The sequence below is a fragment of the Periophthalmus magnuspinnatus genome, chromosome 16 (assembly GCF_009829125.3).
Source record: "Periophthalmus magnuspinnatus isolate fPerMag1 chromosome 16, fPerMag1.2.pri, whole genome shotgun sequence".
NCBI classification, from domain to species: domain Eukaryota; kingdom Metazoa; phylum Chordata; class Actinopteri; order Gobiiformes; family Gobiidae; genus Periophthalmus; species Periophthalmus magnuspinnatus.
The window spans coordinates 29,944,204-29,965,069 of NC_047141.1; the positions used below are offsets into that span (position 1 = coordinate 29,944,204).

Consider the following 20,866-nt stretch of genomic DNA (forward strand, 5'->3'; position numbering starts at 1 on the left):
CCACTGGGACACAGAAACTGGATTTTACACCAAAACCGGGACCAAGATGAGCGCTACTTTCTTAATTTAACTGTGAGTTTTATCAAGTTTTACTAAACAAAAATCCCAAGTATGTCCAGAAATAGATACTACACATAATAGTATCAATTCATTCATTGTTGTCGTTGTAGTTTATCTCTCTCCTGCTGCTTTTTTTTCTAGTTTTTGGACAAAGTGGCGATGTCTCCGTCCTTGGCCCGATCGGCTCCCAGTGAGCTCAACCACTGGTGGACTCAACTCCGCTTTCGGCTGCAAAATAAAAAAGGATGGAACGAGATGTTGGACGAGACGTTTTTCCTTCACACCAAGAAGTGAGTCTGTCATGTTTAAAGTATTTATCGTGATTAAATTAATTAAATAAAAGTCTTCTGATTCTGATAAAGAAGTGAAAAGTATTTATTATGATTAAAGAAGTGCAAAGTATTTATTATGATTAAATTAATTAAATAAAAGTCTTCTGATTCTGATAAAGAAGTGAAAAGTATTTATTATGATTAAAGTAGTGAACTGTCAACACATGAGTGAGTTTAGAATATTAGTTTGGTTTAGTCCTGGTTTAGTCTTGGTTTAGTCCTAGTTTAATCCTAGTTTAGTCCAAGGTTAGTCCTGGTTTGGTCCTGGTTTAGTCCTGGTTAATCCTGGTTTAGTCCTGGTTTAGTCCTGGTTTAGTCCTGGTTTAGTCCTAGTTTAATCCTAGTTTTGTCCAAGGTTAGTCCTGGTTTGGTCCTGGTTTGGTCCTGGTTTGGTCCTGGTTTAGTCCTGGTTTGGTCCTGGTTTGGTCCTGGTTTGGTCCTGGTTTTGGTCCTGGTTTTGTCCTGGTTTAATCCTAGTTTAGTCCAAGGTTAGTCCTGGTTATGTCCTGGTTTGGTCCTGGTTTAGTCCTGGTTTGGTCCTGGTTTGGTCCTGGTTTAGTCCTGGTTTAGTCCTGGTTTGGTCCTGGTTTGGTCCTGGTTTGGTCCTGGTTTAGTCCTGGTTTTGGTCCTGGTTTAGTCCTGCTTTAATCTTAGTTTAGTCCCGGGTTAGTCCTGGTTTGGTCCTGGTTTTGATCCTGGTTTGGCCCTGGTTTGGTCCTGATTTGGTCCTGGTTTGGTCCTGGTTTGGTCCTGGTTCAGTCCTGGTTTAGTCTTGGTTTACCTCAGGTCTAGTCTGGGATTAGATTCAGGTTTAATCCCAGTTTATTCCCAGTTTTGATGTTGTGTGTAAATGTGAAAACTGTACAGCCTTTATTTGTTGTTTTTGATCCTGTTTATCTTAAATGTTTCTCATTTGACGTTGATAAAACTGCACATGTCCCACAGCAGGTTTATTGTTTTATTTCAAACTAAACTATAATTCATAAAAGTCATAAAACAAACTGTTCAGATAATTAAAATCATATTAAAACTGTTCAAATTCACATTAAACCTTTGAATAAATCTGTAGATCTTCTTTTATTGTTTTTACAGTGTCGTTGTGTCATGTGACCTCTGTGGGCCGCTGACCTTTGACCTGTGGCTCACGTTTGTACAGTTTCTTGTGGTTGTTGTATTTTTGTCTCTGTCCACATCAACATTACACAGTATTTTTATTTTGGGCGACACACACAGAGCTGCGGTGCACGGCTGTATTTAAAGCTGCACTATGTCACTTTTCTGATCCACTGTTAGAAAAGTTACACTAAAAAAAAAGTCCATGGAGATGTTCAGATGTGTGACATGTGACATAGATGTTTAATGTAGTACTGTGGAACATTACAGGCCAGAATGTTTTGAATTGTACAGTTGTGTTTTAAATCAGGTTAAACTGCAGAGATTTACAAACACACACACCTGACAGAAACACACACACCTGACAGAAACACACACCTGACAGAAACACACCTGACAGAAACACACCTGACAGAAACACACACACCTGACAGAAACCCACACACCTGACAGAAACACACACACCTGACAGAAACACACCTGACAGAAACACACAAATCTGACAGAAACACACACCTGACAGAAACACACCTGACAGAAACACACAAACCTGACAGAAACACACACACCTGACAGAAACACACCTGACAGAAACACACCTGACAGAAACACACAAACCTGACAGAAACACACCTGACAGAAACACACCTGACAGAAACACACACACCTGACAGAAACACACAAACCTGACAGAAACACACAAACCTGACAGAAACACACACACACACCTGACAGAAACACACACACCTGACAGAAACCCACACACCTGACAGAAACACACACACCTGACAGAAACACACCTGACAGAAACACACCTGACAGAAACACACAAATCTGACAGAAACACACACCTGACAGAAACACACCTGACAGAAACACACAAACCTGACAGAAACACACCTGACAGAAACACACCTGACAGAAACACACACACCTGACAGAAACACACAAACCTGACAGAAACACACAAACCTGACAGAAACACACACACACACCTGACAGAAACACACAAACCTGACAGAAACACACACCTGACAGAAGTTAACGCACAATAAATATTAAGAATAAGAATAAAAAACATTTCAGCGCAAAAGCAAGAGCAGACAATGTGTGTTTGTGTGTGGTGTTTCTGTGTGTTTCTGTGTTGTGTGTTTCTGTCTTGAGTGTTTCTGTGTTGTGTGTTCCTGTCTTGAGTGTTTCTGTGTTGTGTGTTTCTGTGCTGTGTTGTGTGTTTCTGTGTTTTATTGTGTTTCTGACTTGTCTGTTTCTGTGTTGTGTGTTTCTGTATTGTATGTTTCTGTGTTGTGTGTTTCTGTATTGTATGTTTCTGTGTTGTGTGTTTCTGTATTGTATGTTTCTGTGTTGTGTTGTATGTTTCTGTGTTGTCTTGTGTGTTTCTGTGTTTTATTGTGTGTTTCTTTGTGGTGTTGTATGTTTCAGTGTTGTGTGTTTCTGTGTGGTCTGTTTCTGTGTTTTATTATCTGTGCTGTGTGTTTGTAACTCTTTTGTGTTGTATGTTTCAGTGTTGTATGTTTCAGTGTTGTGTTTCTGTATTGTATGTTTCTGTGTTGTGTGTTTCTGTATTGTATGTTTCTGTGTTGTGTTGTATGTTTCTGTGTTGTCTTGTGTGTTTCTGTGTTTTATTGTGTGTTTCTTTGTGGTGTTGTATGTTTCAGTGTTGTGTGTTTCTGTGTTTTATTATCTGTTTCTGTGCTGTGTGTTTGTAACTCTTTTGTGTTGTATGTTTCAGTGTTGTGTTTCTGTGTTTTATTGTCTGTTTCTGTGTTGTGTGTTTGTAACTCTTTTGTGTTGTATGTTTCTTGTGTGTTTCCGTGTGGTTCATCCTCTTTTCCTTTTCTGACTCTTTTCTCTCTTTTTTTCTTTCACTTTCAGCATAAACGACATTCCTCTTTTTTACGCTGCAAAGACGAACAGCGTCGGCTGCATCAGGAAGCTGTTAAGCTCCGCCTCCACAAACATCTTTGAACGAGGTGCGTTTGTTTCGCCTTCAGTCACAGCCCTGTGTCGACCCCGTGCGACAATCCACACGAGACGAACGCACACAATCACACACCGTCGACTTCAGTGACTCCTGGTGTCGAGCTGCATCATTAGTTTCATCGACGGGTTTCACAATGATGGAAATGTAAAGCTGTTTCCATGACAACTAACAATTCAAAGCAAAATTTTATATCTTTTTTTTGCCGCAAAACCTTCCGAATGGTGCCTATATAAAAAAATGTTTTAGTAAAGAGTAAATTTCTTGCTTGTTCAAAATGCTCCATCAAGTCACTTTTGTGTGTTTATTTTCACACACAACTACCAGTATTAAAGGTGAACTGTGTAACTTTTCTGGCGAGAGATGCTGCTGCCTTTGTTTCCATGGAGACGATATGCACTTGTGTATCTTTTTTGTTTAGTTTTTTTTTTCTTCTCAAAATTCCTTGAAAAAGACGCCTGCAGTTTATCCGCGGGGTTCAGCTTGAGGAAAATCGCCGTTGCCATGGAAACTAACAATTCAAATAATAATAACTTTTAAAATAACGTTTGAATGGGAAAAAGTCACAAAAGTGTGGTATAAAAAAGTAAGATGAAACCTATAAATAGTCATTTTGTGGGCAAAACAAAACATCTCCATGGAAACAGGCGACGTTCCCTCCATCAGAAATGTTACACAGTGCACCTTTAAGCCACCTCTAGCTGTAGCTGCCCTGAGACGTAATAACAGAAATGTGGCTGTGAGTCTGCGCCGTCAGACCTTCACTCACACCTCTGTCCTCGTATGTGTGTTCTCCAGGCGCTCTGGGGGAGACGGCGCTTCACGTGGCTGTGATGAACGACAACATGGACGCCGCCGTGGCTCTGATGGACGGAGCGCCGGAACTCATCAACGAACCCATGACCTCTGACCTCTTTCAAGGTTTGTACTCACACAAACACCAGAAGAAGAAGGAGATATGTAAAATAATCGTGTTTGATGTAGGATGCACAAAAGGACTTAGCAAAACCGGGACGCACAGAAGGACTTAGCAAAACGAGGATGCACAGAAGGACTTAGCAAAACCAGGACACACAAAAGGACTTAGCAAAATCGGGACACACAAATGGACTTAGCAAAACCGGGACGCACAAAAGGACTTAGCAAAACCGGGACGCAAAAAAGGACTTAGCAAAACCGGGAAGCACAAAAGGACTTAGCAAAACCGGGACGCACAAAAGGACTTAGCAAAACCGGGACGCACAAAAGGACTTAGCAAAACCGGGACGCAAAAAAGGACTTAGCAAAACCGGGAAGCACAAAAGGACTTAGCAAAACCGGGACGCACAAAAGGACTTAGCAAAACCGGGACACACAAAGGGACTTAGCAAAACCGGGACGCACAAAAGGACTTAGCAAAACCGGGACGCACAAAAGGACTTAGCAAAACGAGGACAAACAAAAGGACTTAGCGAGGGCAAAACGAGGACGTACAAAATGATGTGTTGTTGTTGTTTGTTCGTCTCCAGGGGTGACGCCGCTGCACATCGCCGTCGTGAACCAGAACATAAACCTGGTGCATCACCTGATCAGCAGAAAAGGAGACGTGGCCACGCCCAGAGTCACCGGGCTGTACTTCAGGAAGAGGATCGGAGGACTCATTTACTACGGTATGATCAGGTGTCACTGCCATTTTGTGGAGGTGTTAGCGTTTTTTTTCCGTCTGTGTAAATGTTGACTTTAAATCGTCATAATAGTTGTGTAATCCCTCAATCGTCCAGGTCTGATCCATAGAAAAAGAAAAATATCAAATCCGTCAACTGGACAAAACATTGTATGAATAAATGCACTTGGTAACATTTCTTGTGTATGGTCCATTGATTTACCATCACATATTATTATTTATCGCTATGGAGACGTGCAGTTTATGCCATATACCAAGTTTCAGGGAAGATTTGTGGAGCGATAATAATAAAAAATAAATAAATAAATAAAATAAAACACCTCTAACATCTCCTGTAAAAGACGGACATCTCCACGAAACCAAGAATTGACAAACCGTCTACCAGAAAAGTGACATAGTCCAGCTAATATCACATTTTCTTTCAGTAAATTTACCCGTGTCATTGGTATTTGTTAAAAAAAAATGCATTTAAATAAGTTTTCTGACAGTTTAAACCCAGTCTAAAATGTGTTATTGTTGATATTTTGTTGAAACATGGATTCAGTGTGATGCGTTTGAACCTTATTGTCCAACACCAGGGGAGCACATCTTGTCCTTCGCTGCCTGTGCGGGTAATGAGGACATCATCACCATGGTGATAGACGCCGGGGCCAGCACGCGAGTCCAGGATTATCGAGGTATGAATGGCACATCTGGCCCGAAAGTTCAACCTGGACTCATCACGAAGGAATGATATGAAGTCAGGATTAGGTCCAGAGAGCACCTTTTTTACTACTTCTATAAAACAATGTATAATAAAAGCCAAAGTTAAATCTGTAACTGGACAAAAAGTTGTAGGAGTGAAGACGTTTCGCTGCTCGTCCAAACCCCTTCTTCAGTTGGTTTGAGAAGGGAGTTAAAGAAGCTATTTTATTAGGAAAGACAATCCTTCTTTGAGCAGAAATGAGAGCCTTAGACATCATCTATCCCCGATTTATAACTCCATCGTCAGACCCAAAGCAAACAAAAGAAACAAAGAGAACAATAGAGCTAAATGGATGCTAACAGTGTTGTTTCCAGTTTCAGTGCAGTTAGCTCCTTTCTTCAGACAGATATAAGGCAGTGTCCAGCTTTAATCTGACCAGAACTGAAGAAGCGACTTGGATGAGCAGCGAAACATCTTCACTCCTACAACAATTTGTCCAGTTGATTTAACTTTGGGTTTTATTCTGGATCATTCTGGATGACTGAGGGACACACAGACATAAAACAAGTCACTTAAAACGTTTTACGTCAAGGATCCACTCATATTCACAAACACACAGTCATACACCAGAGTAGAAAGACACTAATGATGTTTATGTCGAGGGTGGGATTCGAACCGGCAACCTTCTGATCACAGGACAAACAAACCAACTTTTTGGCCTCAACTAATCCCAATTTATGCCTAAAAAGGTAAAACTCCCTCGATCAATGGATAATAATAATAATAATAATAATAATAATAATAATAATAATAATAATAATAATAATAATAATAATAATAATAATAATAATAATAATGCATTTTATTTATAAGCGCCTTTCAAAACATCCAAGGACACCGAACAAGATAAAATTAGATTAAAAAAACATACAAATACAATAAAACGTGACAAAAAACTGATTGATAAAAGATGTGTGATTGGTTACAAGTGGTAGGGAGAGGAGGACAACAATTTAATAATCTAATCCCAGTATCACAGTGTTTAAAGACGAGGCTAATTCACAACACCAGCCCCCAAAAGCACGTTTAAAACTCTTCAAATGTCACTAAAAAGCAGCTCTCTCTCTTGAAATTCTCCTGTTAAACTGCACTGTGCCCTTTATTCTTTTTATTCTTATATTTAAACTGCCCCGTGCTGAAATTTCCCTGATAAATAACGTTACACTGACAGATTATTTGCCTGATTTGTGTGTGCTCCCTCAGGTAACACCGTGCTCCACATCCTGGTGCTGCAGCCCAATAAAACGACAGCGTGTCAAGCCATGGACCTGATCATGGCCCGGGACGCGGAGCTGGACCAGGCCGTGCCCCTCGACATGGTGCCCAACTACCGCGGACTCACCCCCTTCAAACTGGCAGCCAAAGAGGGCAACGTAGTGGTGAGAGGCTGCGTTCGTTTCATCGATTATCTGTTTCAGAATGATGGAAAATGAAGATTAGCATTAGCATTTAGCAGTTTAACACTAAATATTCTATTGTTTGAATGGTGAAAATCAAGCTGGTGCCTATAAACAGGAGTGTAAGACCAATTTTTTGGCCTTTATCTTATGAAAAATACATATTCCAGAGTTTGTGAGGGGCCCCTCTCTGCAGTACCTTTTACCCCCCCATAGTCTGACGCCCCTGCCCATTAATAAAACATTTCAGTAATGACTAAACATGATTAAAAGTGCAGATACTTTTGTTGATAAATAGAAAACTAGCTGCTTTTTTCAACCACAGAGCCTCAAGATCAGACAAATCACAAACTCAACATCCATTATTTCATTTCTGTGGCACTACTTCTATAAAACAATGTATAATAAAAGCCAAAGTTTAATCTGTAACTGGACGAAAAGTTGTAGGAGTGAAGACGTTTCGCTGCTCGTCCAAACCGCTTCTTCAGTTGGTTTGAGAGGAGAGTTAAAGAAGCTATTTTATTAGGAAAGACAATCCTTTGAACAGAAATGAGAGCCTTAGACATCATGTATCCCCGATTTATAACTCCGTAATCAGACCCAAAGCAAACAAACGAAACAAAGAGAACAATAGAGCTAAATGGATGCTAACAGTGCTGTTTAGTGTTTAGAAAGACACTAATGATGTTTATGTCGAGGGTGGGATTCGAACCGGCAACCTTCTGATCACAGGACAAACTAATGCCTGTAACAAAAGTAATATTTTCTGGATGACATTATGGATTTATTCAACTAAAATATAACATTTTCATCAACAAAAACTACACAGAAAAATAAAAAATCACTATATCTAACAGTCCAGCAGTGAACTTGTTTCCTTAGAGACCAGCAGCCGACACAGTTACAGGTCAGGTCTGTGGAGAGGTGTCCCCGCGCAGTGATGTTCCTAGATTACAGCGTACAGTATTCCACTAAAAGTCCCATTGTAACTGTTTGTTTTGTGGTTCTCCAGGCGTTCCAGCACCTGGTGAACAAAAGACGCATCGTCCAGTGGAGTCTGGGTCCTCTGACGTCAAACCTGTACGACCTGACGGAGATCGACTCGTGGGCTGACAACATGTCTGTGCTGGAGCTCATAGTGGGGAGTCACCAGAGAGAAGTACAGCAATTACGACAAAAGTATTTAAAATGAATGAAAGCTAAAGATTAGAGCAGGATCATACGCACATGGAGACGTCTGAGGTCCAAAACTCACAACAGAACTAAACCAGGTCTAAACCAGAACCAAACTGGAGCCTGAAGTACTGAAGAACCATTATTAAACCAGGATTTATACAGGATTAACTCACCAAAACATACCATATTACCAAACATAATGCAATAGACACACTCAAACGTTCTTGCACCAGTCAGACTGGATTGGATTGAACCACCAACCTTTAGATTACTGGGCGTGAACTCCACCAGCTGAGGTCACTACATCTACTGAACTTGATCTAACCCAGGACCAAACTAGAACGAAACAAAACACTTTATAATAACTGCACTATTTACAGATTTATAAAAGACTTAATTTAAAATGAGCAAATTGTTTTAAGAAGGATTCAGCTTCAGTAACTACTTATGTATCTGTACTTTACTTATGTACATTTTACAGTGGGCATGTTTTACTTCACTACATTTGAGAGCAGTATCTGTACTTTCTACTGCACAACATTTTTTAACAGGACTGAAAAATAAAAAGTACTTTTCATATGATCTGAGGGGTTATTTTTACCATGTTCGTGAAAACATTCTGACTAAAGTTTTCAAGTTTAAGCTTCGGCTTTGAGCAAAACAAAATAAATACACAAAATTCATAAGAAAAAGTTAAGAAATTGATTTGTTTTGCTACTGTTGAACAAAATAAGTCTCATTTTTGAATCAATATCACTACATTTACACTTTAACAAATGAACAACGCTTATTGAAATACTTAGATTTAGATTTTTTCATGTGATACTTTTACTTGAGTAACTTTTTACCTCTATATCTGTATCTTATCTACCACTGGTTAAAGGTTATGAGTTAGAGCATTAATTCTATAGTTACTAAGCCTGAATCATTCTTAATTATGTATTTTTTCAGTGCTTGTTAAGTCTTTCTTTGTGTTTTATTACGGCTTATTAAGATATAGTATAGAAAAACTGTATAGTACCACTTCCTTCAAGAGTTAAGCATTAAAATACAACGAACTATTTGTGTTCAGGCTAGAAGGATCCTGGAGGTGACCCCTGTCCGTCAGCTGGTCAGTCTGAAGTGGAATCTGTACGGCAAACACTACTTCAGGTACAATTAAACTGCACATTTCAGAGAATAACTCGTGAGTTTAACGCTTGATTAATCCAAACTGCCCATGTGATGTGTGTGCTCCATGTCTCAGGCTTCTGCTGCTGCTGTACCTGCTTTATATTGGCACTTTCACACTATGCTGCTCATACCGCCCTCTAAAGGACGCTCCCGAGAACTACACCCTGTCAGACATGGATAAAACCATAAGAGTACAGAAAACGTTAGAAGTACGATTTTAACTTAATACTAACTTCTAACTGATGATAAATGTTACTTTTTGTATTGTATTATTTATTTTCAATTAATAATTGTATTTTTTAATTTTTAAACAGGAGAGCTACGTGACACACAAAGACAGTCTGCGTTTGGTCGGGGAGGTCATTAGCGTGCTCGGTGCTTTGCTCATTTTATTACTGGAGGTACAGTTGCTCATATCTTACTATATTCTTTACACAACCAAAAAAATAAAAAAATAAAATAAAATATTAAGCTAAATGTTAAGAATTTGCAATTTAGTTATGGCTGACCTTTGACCTCACCTTATCCCGGAAGTTGCTACGGGTGCCGCCATTTTGATTCGGGTTGTATTATTTTGCATGGGGCTGCCGATTTCGACAACAAAACTTATTTCTAGGGACAACAAATCTGTTTTAAAGCCTTCCAGAGAGACGGTACACATGAACATTGAGCATTTTACAGAAATTAAACTACTATCGCGGGGGTTACGTTATAAAAATAACCAGCAATAGGTGAAATCTGTGAAGTATCAGCTTTATTTTTTACTATTATATATGTTTTAAGGCTGTTAAACCCCTCACCACACACTTTATACACTTTTCTCACACAGGAGTTAACATTTTTTCACATTTCTCTCTTGTTTAAACACTCTCAAAGTTCAAACCTTTGTAGATTTTCAAAAATAAGTACAGTATTATCAAATGAAATCAAAGATCAAGACAGGCCCAAACAGTTTTTTCGTGAAATAAAAATATAAACGTTTTCCTATACTGTAAATAAAAATAATAACTTTTAGAAATACTGTTGGTGCAGAACGTTTCATCGACATTGTGGGTTTTGCCGGGGAGAAAACAAATTGCAAACGTACAGCACTTCAGAGTCACACTGCGATCCAACATTTATGTAAATTTGTCTGAACACATTCTGTACTGTACAGGAGACACGGCACAGAGGAGACTGATGGACAATGGTCTACAGTCCAACAGCCAATCAGGACGCAGAACACAATGCACGCTCATACACTGTAAAAAAGCTGCAAAATTGTACTAAAAAGATCCGCAAAACAGCAAGACCGCGAAAGGTGAACCACGATATAGCGATGGGCAACTGTATATCAGATTTTAGCTGCAAAACCTTTCCCTTATTCTCCAATGAAATGAATGGATTTCCTGCTTAACCGGAAGTCAAACTGTTTACCATCAGAGGTTTGGTAGCGTTTACAGGCAAAAGTGGGTGGAATAAGGTCATAAGGTCATCAAGGATTATTACATGTGTACACCATGAATCTATTAAAATAACATGCACAGATACATTTATACTAGTGGCCTGTGGTCCCATTTTGTTTTGTTTCCCAGATTCCTGACATCATTCGAGTGGGTGCAAAGCGTTACTTCGGACAGACTGCACTGGGAGGGCCTTTCCATGTCATCCTGTATGTATCACATCTTTCTTGCTATACGCCCAGTGCATCTGTAACCAGCCTGATGTGCAGAGCGCTCCAACACAATCTGTTTATTAGACAAGATGTTTTACTGCGCTGGAGTTTTCTTTACACAGATTTAGCTGCCATTTTGTTCCTTCTTTGGCACTAATTTTAAAGCATGACAGAAAAAGCATCTGTCTGGGATCTTACGGGCAGCTGTTTCCATATAGTTCTCATCCAACAAAGTGTCTTTTATAGTGCGCAGACATCCTTCAGTCTCATTTTCCTTATCTAAGAAAGAAGAACATATAAAAATAGTGTGATATGAACTCATTTGAACACTCTAACTCTAACTCTATATATAGAATTGAGCATAGTTTATAAATACTTTAAATGTGTATTTCATGTGTTTTTGTCCAGTATCAGTTACGCCTGCCTGGTGGTGCTCCTCTGCGTGTTCCGCGTGTGCCAGTTGAACGGAGAGGCGGAGCTTATGGCCGTGTGTTTGGTCCTGGGTTGGTGCAACGTCATGTTTTTTGCCCGAGGATTCGAAATGCTGGGCCCCTACGTCATCATGATACAGAAGGTACAACTATAACATCTTTACAGACAGTTTGTTTAATTAAAGAGCCACAGTTTTATTAGCTTGCATGGAATGTCCCACACTATGGCATTTAACCTCAGGAGATGCCACCAAGGCAGGTTACAGGTCAGATCTGTGGAGAGGTGACCCTGCTCATGATAATGTAGTTGAATTTTTCATAGTATTTTTGAGCAGTACAAAAAACTTGTAAATGAATAATTGCCAAGTTTAATGCCATACTATGAACATTTCAGGCAAAGCATTGACATCTCCATGGAGACAAACTGATGGTGGACATCACGCATCAAAAAGTTACATGGTGCATCATTAAATTAATCTATTTGTATGTTTTTTTGTGTGTTTAGATTATATTTGGAGACCTGACCAAGTTCATGTGGCTAAGTCTGATTGTTCTGCTTGGATTCTCCACTTGTGAGTATATTCTTTAAAAAAATATTTCTGTAATCCAGGGATGTAAAACTCATTTTCACTGAGGGCCACATCAACAAAATAATTCTTCTCAAAGGGCCAGATGTAACTGTAAGATAAATGTAACTAAATGTAACCAAATGTAATGTAAAATAAATGCAGCAACGTTTTAGTCTTGTAAATTAATCGTTTCTATATTTATTAGTATTAGCGATTTGCATAGATATGAAAAAATGGTTGTGTAACTGTGTATCTCCTGATAAACTGATATTTTAAGACAGTGATACCTTTTTAATTTACTTTGTCATGGGCCACATAAAATGACATGGCGGGCCACATTTGGTCCATGGGCCTTGAGTTTGACACGTGTGCTGTAAACTAAGGGTATTTTGGGAGGGTCATAAGGGAAAAAACATGAAAATGTAATAAAATAAATAATCTATGTTAAAATAATATAAAGAAAAGAAAGAAACTATCAAGGTACGTGTCTCTCATGACTTCAGAGGTGTATGATGTCACATGTTTAACCAGACAGATAGCAGCACACATGGTTTTTTTTTGACTGTTTAAGACCATAAAACTAATGCTAAAAACAATAAAATACAATGTAGACAAAAAAACAACAGTCTAAATGTCTAATCCCAATATAGATAAGCTCAACATAAGTCAAACGTAAACTGAATGTCATTTTAATAATGTGTAACTTCTCTTTGACTCCAGCTCTGTGGGTGGTGTACATGACCCAGGAAGTGGATGCCATCCCCGCCTATCGCTCCTTCCCCATCACTCTCTTCTCTCAGTTTGAGCTCAGTGTGGGACTCATCGACTTACCTGTGGACCACACCATTATCACGCCCCCTATAGTCCACGTCCTGCACTGCACCTTCTCCGTGGTCTCATACATCCTGCTGCTGAACCTGCTGATCGCCATGATGAGCGACACACACTGGAGGGTCGCCCAGGAGAGGGATGAGCTCTGGAGGACTCAGGTCTGTCAGAGGATTAAAGCACGTCAAAACTGGGACTAAACCAGGACTGAAACAGGACTAAAGCAGGACTAAAACAGGGCTGAAACAGGACTAAAACAGGACCGAAACAGGACCGAAACAGGATCGAAACAGGACCGAAACAGGACTGAAACAGGACTGAAATAGGACTAAAACAGGACTAAAACAGGGCTGAAACCAGACTGAAACAGGACCGAAACAGGACTGAAACAGGACTAAAACAGGGCTGAAACCGGACTGAAGCCGGACCGAAACAGGACTAAAACAGGGCTGAAACAGGACTGAAACAGGACTAAAACAGGGCTAAAACAGGGCTGAAACCAGGACTGAAACAGGACCGAAACAGGACTAAAACAGGGCTGAAACCGGACTGAGACAGGCCGAAACAGGGCTGAAACAGGGCTGAAACTGGACTGAAACAGGACTGAAATAGGACTAAAACAGGACTAAAACAGGACTAAAACAGGACTAAAACAGGACTAAAACAGGGCTGAAACCGGACTGAAACAGGGCTGAAACAGGACTGAAACAGGACTAAAACAGGACTAAAACAGGACTGAAGCCGGACCGAAACAGGACCGAAACAGGACTGAAACAGGACTAAAACAGGACTAAAGCAGGGCTGAAACCGGACTGAAGCCGGACCGAAACAGGACTGAAACAGGGCTGAAACAGGACTAAAACAGGACTAAACAGGGACTAAACCGGGACTAAACCAGGACTAAACCAGCACTTAGTCCTGGTTAGTCCTGTGCATGTGCTACTCACTCAGTACATGCACGTTCCTGTTGTTAAATCCACTTCCAGTCATCACAGTGAACTTGCCGACTGCATTAAATAAATACGTTTACTTTGTCTTAATAAACTACAAAAATGTGCTGCCACAGTGTTTATAATACCAAAAAATGCTCATAGCGATGTGTTGACACAACATCTCGTGATATCTGTATCTTTTATCTTATTGTGAGTTTATTATTGTGAAAAAATATACTTTAAAGGTGACATATTACACATAATCAACTTTTGTGATATTTAAGCCATTTTATAATGCTGTTCCCTCCTCAAAAACAGACCAGTTGTGTTTTGTTTCATTCACACATGTTTGAGTAACACTTTATTATTAGTCTGTAACATCTCCAAAGCTCAAAATGCTCTGTTCCAATTGTGATGTCATGAAGTGGTAGTTTTTCAAGTTAACAACTCCTTTTACCTTTAGTTGAGTAGAGATGAGCAATTCCAGGGCTGAAATCATCCAAATGATTCTAATAAAAGTGTATAGAGTTTAAAAACACAGTGGAGCACTTCCTGTATTACCACATGATGACATCACAAGGTGGAACAGAGTGTTTTCTATTTGTGAGAAGAACTCAGCTTGAATACGCAGGGTTTGTGTGTTAAACATGTGTCAATGAAACAAAACAACACAACTCCAGGTCTGTTTGTGATGAGGAAACAACATTATAACACAGATCAGAAGCGTCATATGGCCCTTTAAGAAATACATAATAATGATATGATTTGTGTTCTGTTTGATCTCAGGTGGTGGCGACGACGCTGATGCTCGAGAGGAGACTTCCCCGCTGCCTCTGGCCTCGACTCGGAGTCTGTGGGCAAAGCTTCGGACTCATGGAGCGCTGGTATCTACGGTAAGAAAACGAGACACTACTACTGCAGGTTTACTCAATAACTCCTCACTTTAGTAGCAAACAGTTAGACAGAGGCGGGTGGAGGAGTCAAAAATGGTCCTGTCACTGCAAAATAGAATTCCTCAAGTACAAATACAAAGCAGAAGTCCAAAAACGAGCAAGTAAGAGTAAAAAAAAGCATTTGAGGATATTACTAAGTGTGTGGACGTAACATATCAAATTTATGTGTGGACGTTCAAAATATTAAATTATAAATATGTATTTTCAAAGGATAGACCAGAAAAATGTGAAAAATAACCTCAATACAGAAGTAAAAACATAAGTACAAAATAAAGGTCGCTCAAGTAAGACTAACATACTTTTAAGTGAATGTACAAAACAATGTAAGAATAATACATTAAATCAAGTATTTTCAAAGGATAGACCAGAAAAATGAGAATAACTAAATCATATCTGAAGCAGCTGAATGTGGAGTAACCAAAACACTTTTACTTGAGCAAGAAGAGTACTGTTACCCTGTAAAGAGTACTGTTAAGATACTGTTAAGCTGTGCTCAAGTCAAGTAGGAGTAAAAGTATTGCATCTGGAAACAACTTTGAGAAAAAAAATGGTGTTAAAAGTTACTCAAGTGAAAGTAACTGAGTCTTACCCGCCTCTGCAGTTTGTAAACCGTAAATGAGTAGGTCTAGTACTAATCCTGTGTTATTTTTGTGAGCTACTGTTTTTTTAAAAACTATTTTTAAAACTCGTCTTTACTCACTGACCTCATTCCGAGCAGTGCAGCACCGCAGTCTCGCTCTATCATTACACAACTAAAGCCAAAACTCACGTAATAAACACTACAGAACATTTATGTGCTTAGTTGAGTTTAGCGATAGGTTTCTATCTTTCGAACAGCAAACCGTTTAAGTTTGTCCTTGTCCAACTGGAAAAATCGTTGTAGGAGTGAAACGTTTCGCTGTTTGTCCAAGCCGCTTCTTCAGTTCTGGTCAGATTACTGCTGGACACTGCCTTATATCTGTCTGAAGGGAGGAGCTAACTACACTGAAACTGTAAACAGCTATTGTCTCCAGTTTCAGCTTTAACAACCCCAACCCCCTTTAATTGCCTTCCTATTGCTCTCTTTGTTTCTGTTTGTTTTGGGTCTGAGGATGGAATCATAGAACGGAAAGACAATCCTTCCTTAAACAGGAATGGAGCCCTGAGACAGAAGCTCTCACAGATCTATGATTCCATCATCAGACCCAAAGCAAACAAAAAGAAACAAAGAGAACAATAGGGGCCATTAAAGGTTTAATAGGGTCATTAAGGCTGGAACTGGAGACAAACGCTGTTTTCAGTTTCAGTGTAGTTAACTCCTCCTTCAGACAGATATAAGGCAGTGTCCAGCAGTAATCTGACCAGAACTGAAGAAGAGCAGCCAAATGTCTTCACTCCTACAACGATTCATCCAGTTGACAGATTTCAATTTCGTCTTTTACTATGGATCAGACCTGGACGACCGAGGGATTACAAAGACAGTATATCTTTAAATTAACCAAAAAATCCCATTGGAATTTCAACTGTTTTATTCCCCGTGTTTCCAGGGTTGAAGACCGAAACGACCCCATGATGCAGAAGATGCGGCGCTACATTAAGGCTTTTCAGGAAGAGAAGGCGGGGCAAGAGAAGGAGGAGCAGGAGAAGAGCGACCCGATGAAGTACACCCCGAAGCTCCGCCCCAAAAGAGAGAACAGGGAGGGGCGTCCGCTGTCCGGGTGGCAGATCATCAGGAACAGCGCTCTGGGACTGGACATGGAGCAGTTTGACATCGAAGAGGATATTAAGTTTGTCTAAAGCTCGAAGAGGAAAAGACTTTTAAGGGCGTCGACTCAGTGCACTGCAAAGAAAAGTGTAAAAACATGGGTTAAAATGACTTGAATTTGGAATTTTTCACCTATTTTAACCATTTATTTACTTAACAGGACAATTTATAGTTATATAATGCCTAAGTTCATAGATATGTGTACCAGATTGTAGGTTAGGAGTGTTATTATCTTAGTTTTAAGCGCTTTTTTATCTCTAACAAATAATGAAACAGTGAATCTTCCATAGAGTTTTATAGTTTCCCATTTTCATTACGTTATAACATAAAATTCTAGATCAATACTCTAAATCCAAGTCATTTTCTCTCATGTTTTTCTTGTGTTTTTGCAGTCAGGAGTTAAACGAGCCGACACACAGAGACACAGACTCTTGTTCTTTCTACATAGGTGCAATTACTACAGCAGTATTATGCTATAAAAAAGAGTGCGTTATTTTTGTATAGACTTATGTATTAGAAATGTGTATGTGTGTAAAGGGTAGATATGTTTGTCCATCTACCCCCAGTTCTTGGTAAATACAGTATATCCATCCTCAAATTCAAGGACAAGGTGTTTTCCACATTATAAATGTTGTGTTTGTACAATATTAAATATAAATTCTATATAGCCTAAATTTAAAGAGACGTCGTCATGTAAATGTGTATTTTAAATAGAGAGAGACGCACAGACACGCACACATACAGAGAGACACACACAGACAGAGGGAGACAGAGCGAGAGGAGAGAAAGACACACACACAGTCTCACAGAAAGAGAGAGACACAGACACACACATACAGAGACACACACAGAGAGACATACACACAGACAGAGAGACACACACACATACAGCGACACACAGAGAGAGAAAGAGAGACACACATAAAGAGAGACATACACACGTAGGAAAAGAGGGAGAGAGACATGCAGAGAGTGAGACGCAAAAACACACAGAGGTAGACACACAGAGAGACACACACAGAGGTAAACACAAACAGACACACACACACACAGAGGTAAACACAAACAGACACACACACACAGAGAGAGGTAAACACAGACACACACAGAGGTAAACACAAACAGACACACACACACAGAGGTAGACACAAAGCGAGACACAGAGAGAGACTGGACACGTGGGTTGGTGTCATGGACTTTTTTATTTCTGAATAAAACTTGAGAGAAATGTGTGAATATTTGCAGATAAAGTAAACTCAGAGTGTTTTTTATAAAAGGCAGATTTACATTCAGATAAAAGCAAATGTCAACATAAAATAAGCTTCTTCTTCTTAATATAAATATAAACTCTGAATAAGCTGCATTCATGAGTTTAAAATGGCCATGGAGCACAGCGAGGAATCCTGAAATGTGTGACCTGTTTTATGGTTAATATCTGTGTAATTTGAGTCGTATTTGTTAGTATATTGTCAAAAAGTATTATTAATATTATTCAGTTAAATACAGGTTATAAAGACAGTTAAATAATACAAGTTTTTAGATCCAAACAGAAACAAAGATGAAACAGTTGTGGGTTTTCTGTTTGGATAAATGTTCAGTGCATTTTCAAACAGAGCTCCATCAGCCTCTTCCCGTTCTCCAGCTGAAATATAACATCATCAGACCTCAGTGAACACCACCTACGTCACATTCGTCGTCGTTCTGTGTTGACCTTTGACCTCTCGCATTTTAACCATCAAACTCTTTCCTAAAACTCAAACTCAACCTGAAATATAAATGTTTTTAGCAGAGCCGCCATTACATCTGCATTAGACCCATACGCTGCAACTCTCAAACCTTTTTCGTTAAGCTCCAACTCACGCAGTATTAACTTTTACGAGTATTCCATTAAAGACGCATTGTGTAACCTTCTCGTTTCTACGTAGATGGTATCGCTTTGCCTGGAATGTCCCACAGCATGGCATTAAAGTGCGTACTTACAGTGAGAGACTCGCCTCTCCACCTGTGATTTGGCTTCGCTGCCGTCACCCTCCCTCAACTGAGATACGCACATTTAATGCCCCACTGTGGAACTTTCAAGGCAAAGCAAGAGCATCTTCGCCATAGAAACAAGAAAGTGGCAGAAAACAAAAGTTGCATAGTGCATTTTTTTTATGAGGTGCATGTAAAAGTTAATATCATATGGGTCAAATGTAGAAGTAGTGGTGGCCCTGCTATAAATATATATGTTTAAAAGCACAGCCCCACAGCAAGAGTAAAGTTACACAGTGCAGCTTTAAATCAAATAAACAGTGTCTACAGAGTGCAGGTCTAAACAGGGACAACACCGAGGTGAAACCAGCTCTGGGCAAGGTCTTAAACAGGTCTTAACCCGATCTAAACAATAAAATAGGGATTAAACTAGGTCTACTACTACTACTGTCTACTTCTACTACTACTACTACTACTGGTACTACTACTACTGCTCTAAAATCATTCATCTATAACACCCCTGTCCTAGATGGGTAAAAGTTCCCAGTCTCAAGACATTCCAGATACATTTTGAGAGGATTAAACCGATATAAAAGTGTGTATCCATGTGAAGCTTCACACTCATTTACTCATTGCTTTTTGACAGATGTAGTACTTGGGGCGTACGCAGGAAAACTTGACCCAGGTTTTCTGAGCTTTTCCGGTGCTGTTACCCATCAACACCGCACAGGTCCCCCCTCCAGACTCGAACCTGAAAGAAACATATAACCGTGAGTATTATTATAGTGTATAGTGATTTTTTACACTGTGAGATTAAAGATGCACTGCTCAGCTTCATCCCCGGCTTGTCTCCATGGAGATGATATTGCTTTGACTGGAATGTTCCATGGTATGACATTAAACATATCCATCTTGCATTTATTCATTACTGGTGTTTCCATTGCTCAAAAATACAACAATTCCTTCTGTGGATATTAGCGCCTCTCCACAGATCTGAACTGTAATGTAGTGCAGTGCTGTAACCTGCTCATCTCCTCTGGGATTGATAGGTTTAATTTATACTGTGGAACATTCTACACAAAGAAATAACGAACTCTCCACTAGAAATGTTACGCAGTGCACCTTTAAGTAGATTTTACAGCGGATACTTTTTACTTTTACTTCAGTACATTTGAGAGCAGTATCTGTATATCAGTATCTGCAGTATCTTTCTACTCCACTACATTTTTGAACTGGACTGAAAAATAAAAGTTTTTTTTTTTTTTTTTTTTTATTGCTGAAACTTGCTGAAAAGAACACTTTTCATAATTTGAGTAAAACTAAAATATAAACAGCTGAAAAAAAAAATCACTTCTATTCTTTATATTGAACAAAATTCAGCACAAATCTGTAACAAAACAGCTCATGTGAAGCTTTATTAGATCTCAAAATCTGCGCAAAATACTTTAACTTTTTAAGTACATATTTAAACAGTACTTTAATAAAATAGAAATCAGATTATTTTTGTTTCTTTGCTTTCATTCCATTCTTCTTTCACTTGCAGGTTGCTGCATCAGGTTGAGTTTGTCCCTCACAGAGTCAGAGTAACGCCTCCTTGTGGCAGTGACCTGATGTTGCAGCTTTCTTTCTGTATTTTGGAGAGTCTGTTGAGCCTCTCTGAGTCTTTTTGTTTGGTCAGTATCTCCTGGGCGTCCAGTCTCATTTCTTCACTTATTGCCCTGGACCTGTTCATCCAGTTGAGTTTTTCTGTGGGAGCCTGAGTCTGAGCACAGCAGTGACAGCAGTGGCTGAAGTGGCCCCTAAGCTCCACGGGCCTCACGCTTGTGTCAGCACGTCTGAACTCGTGTTTTGTGTCACTTTTAAACATAATGGCTTTCACTCCTTGGCAGAAATCATGTAAGAAACACGTGCGTCTGCGGTGAACGCTCTGATTGTCTATGAGTGTAGACTGCCTTTATGAAACCCTCGTGTTCACAAAACGCCTTGATTTCAGCAGGATTTCAACACACAGGCTCAAGCAGCAGCTCTGAGCACACTGCGCTCAGGACAGGGCCCTGTCTGCTTTGGGCCGGCTCGTGTGATAAAGAACTGGGCCAGGGCCACATGCGTGGGTCATGGGGCCACAT

The 20,866-nt window shown here is 39.6% G+C and overlaps 2 protein-coding genes across 2 annotated transcripts in view; one reads left to right on the forward strand and one right to left on the reverse strand.

Annotated features, from left to right (window-relative positions):
* Positions 1-17,961, forward strand: trpv6 (transient receptor potential cation channel, subfamily V, member 6). Its single transcript, XM_033981069.2, has 17 exons — positions 1-72; positions 202-350; positions 3,399-3,496; positions 4,303-4,425; positions 5,013-5,153; positions 5,746-5,844; positions 7,116-7,291; positions 8,322-8,468; positions 9,558-9,637; positions 9,732-9,867; positions 9,973-10,059; positions 11,233-11,309; positions 11,721-11,886; positions 12,249-12,315; positions 13,033-13,301; positions 14,859-14,965; positions 16,552-17,961. The coding sequence occupies exons 2-17, from the start codon at positions 220-222 to the stop codon at positions 16,799-16,801; spliced, it is 2,154 nt and encodes a 717-aa protein (XP_033836960.1). The 5' UTR covers positions 1-72; positions 202-219; the 3' UTR covers positions 16,802-17,961.
* si:dkey-26c10.5 (uncharacterized protein LOC563797 homolog) overlaps positions 17,955-20,866 on the reverse strand; it is an 11,248-nt gene continuing 8,336 nt past the window's right edge. Inside the window, exon 7 of the mRNA XM_033981239.2 lies at positions 17,955-19,491. Coding sequence (XP_033837130.1) covers positions 19,362-19,491 — 130 coding nt within the window. The 3' untranslated portion in view covers positions 17,955-19,361. The remainder of the gene's footprint in view (positions 19,492-20,866) is intronic.

What these genes read in the sequence shown, in the direction of transcription:
- trpv6 (XM_033981069.2), top strand. Translation starts at nt 220, where the DNA reads ATGTCTCCGTCCTTGGCCCGATCGGCTCCCAGTGAGCTCAACCACTGG. An exon ending in CGGAGGACTCATTTACTACG is followed by an intron (nt 5,154 to 5,745) that starts GTATGATCAGGT and finishes GTCCAACACCAG; the next exon opens with GGGAGCACATCTTGTCCTTC. An exon ending in TGGGGAGTCACCAGAGAGAA is followed by an intron (nt 8,469 to 9,557) that starts GTACAGCAATTA and finishes ATTTGTGTTCAG; the next exon opens with GCTAGAAGGATCCTGGAGGT.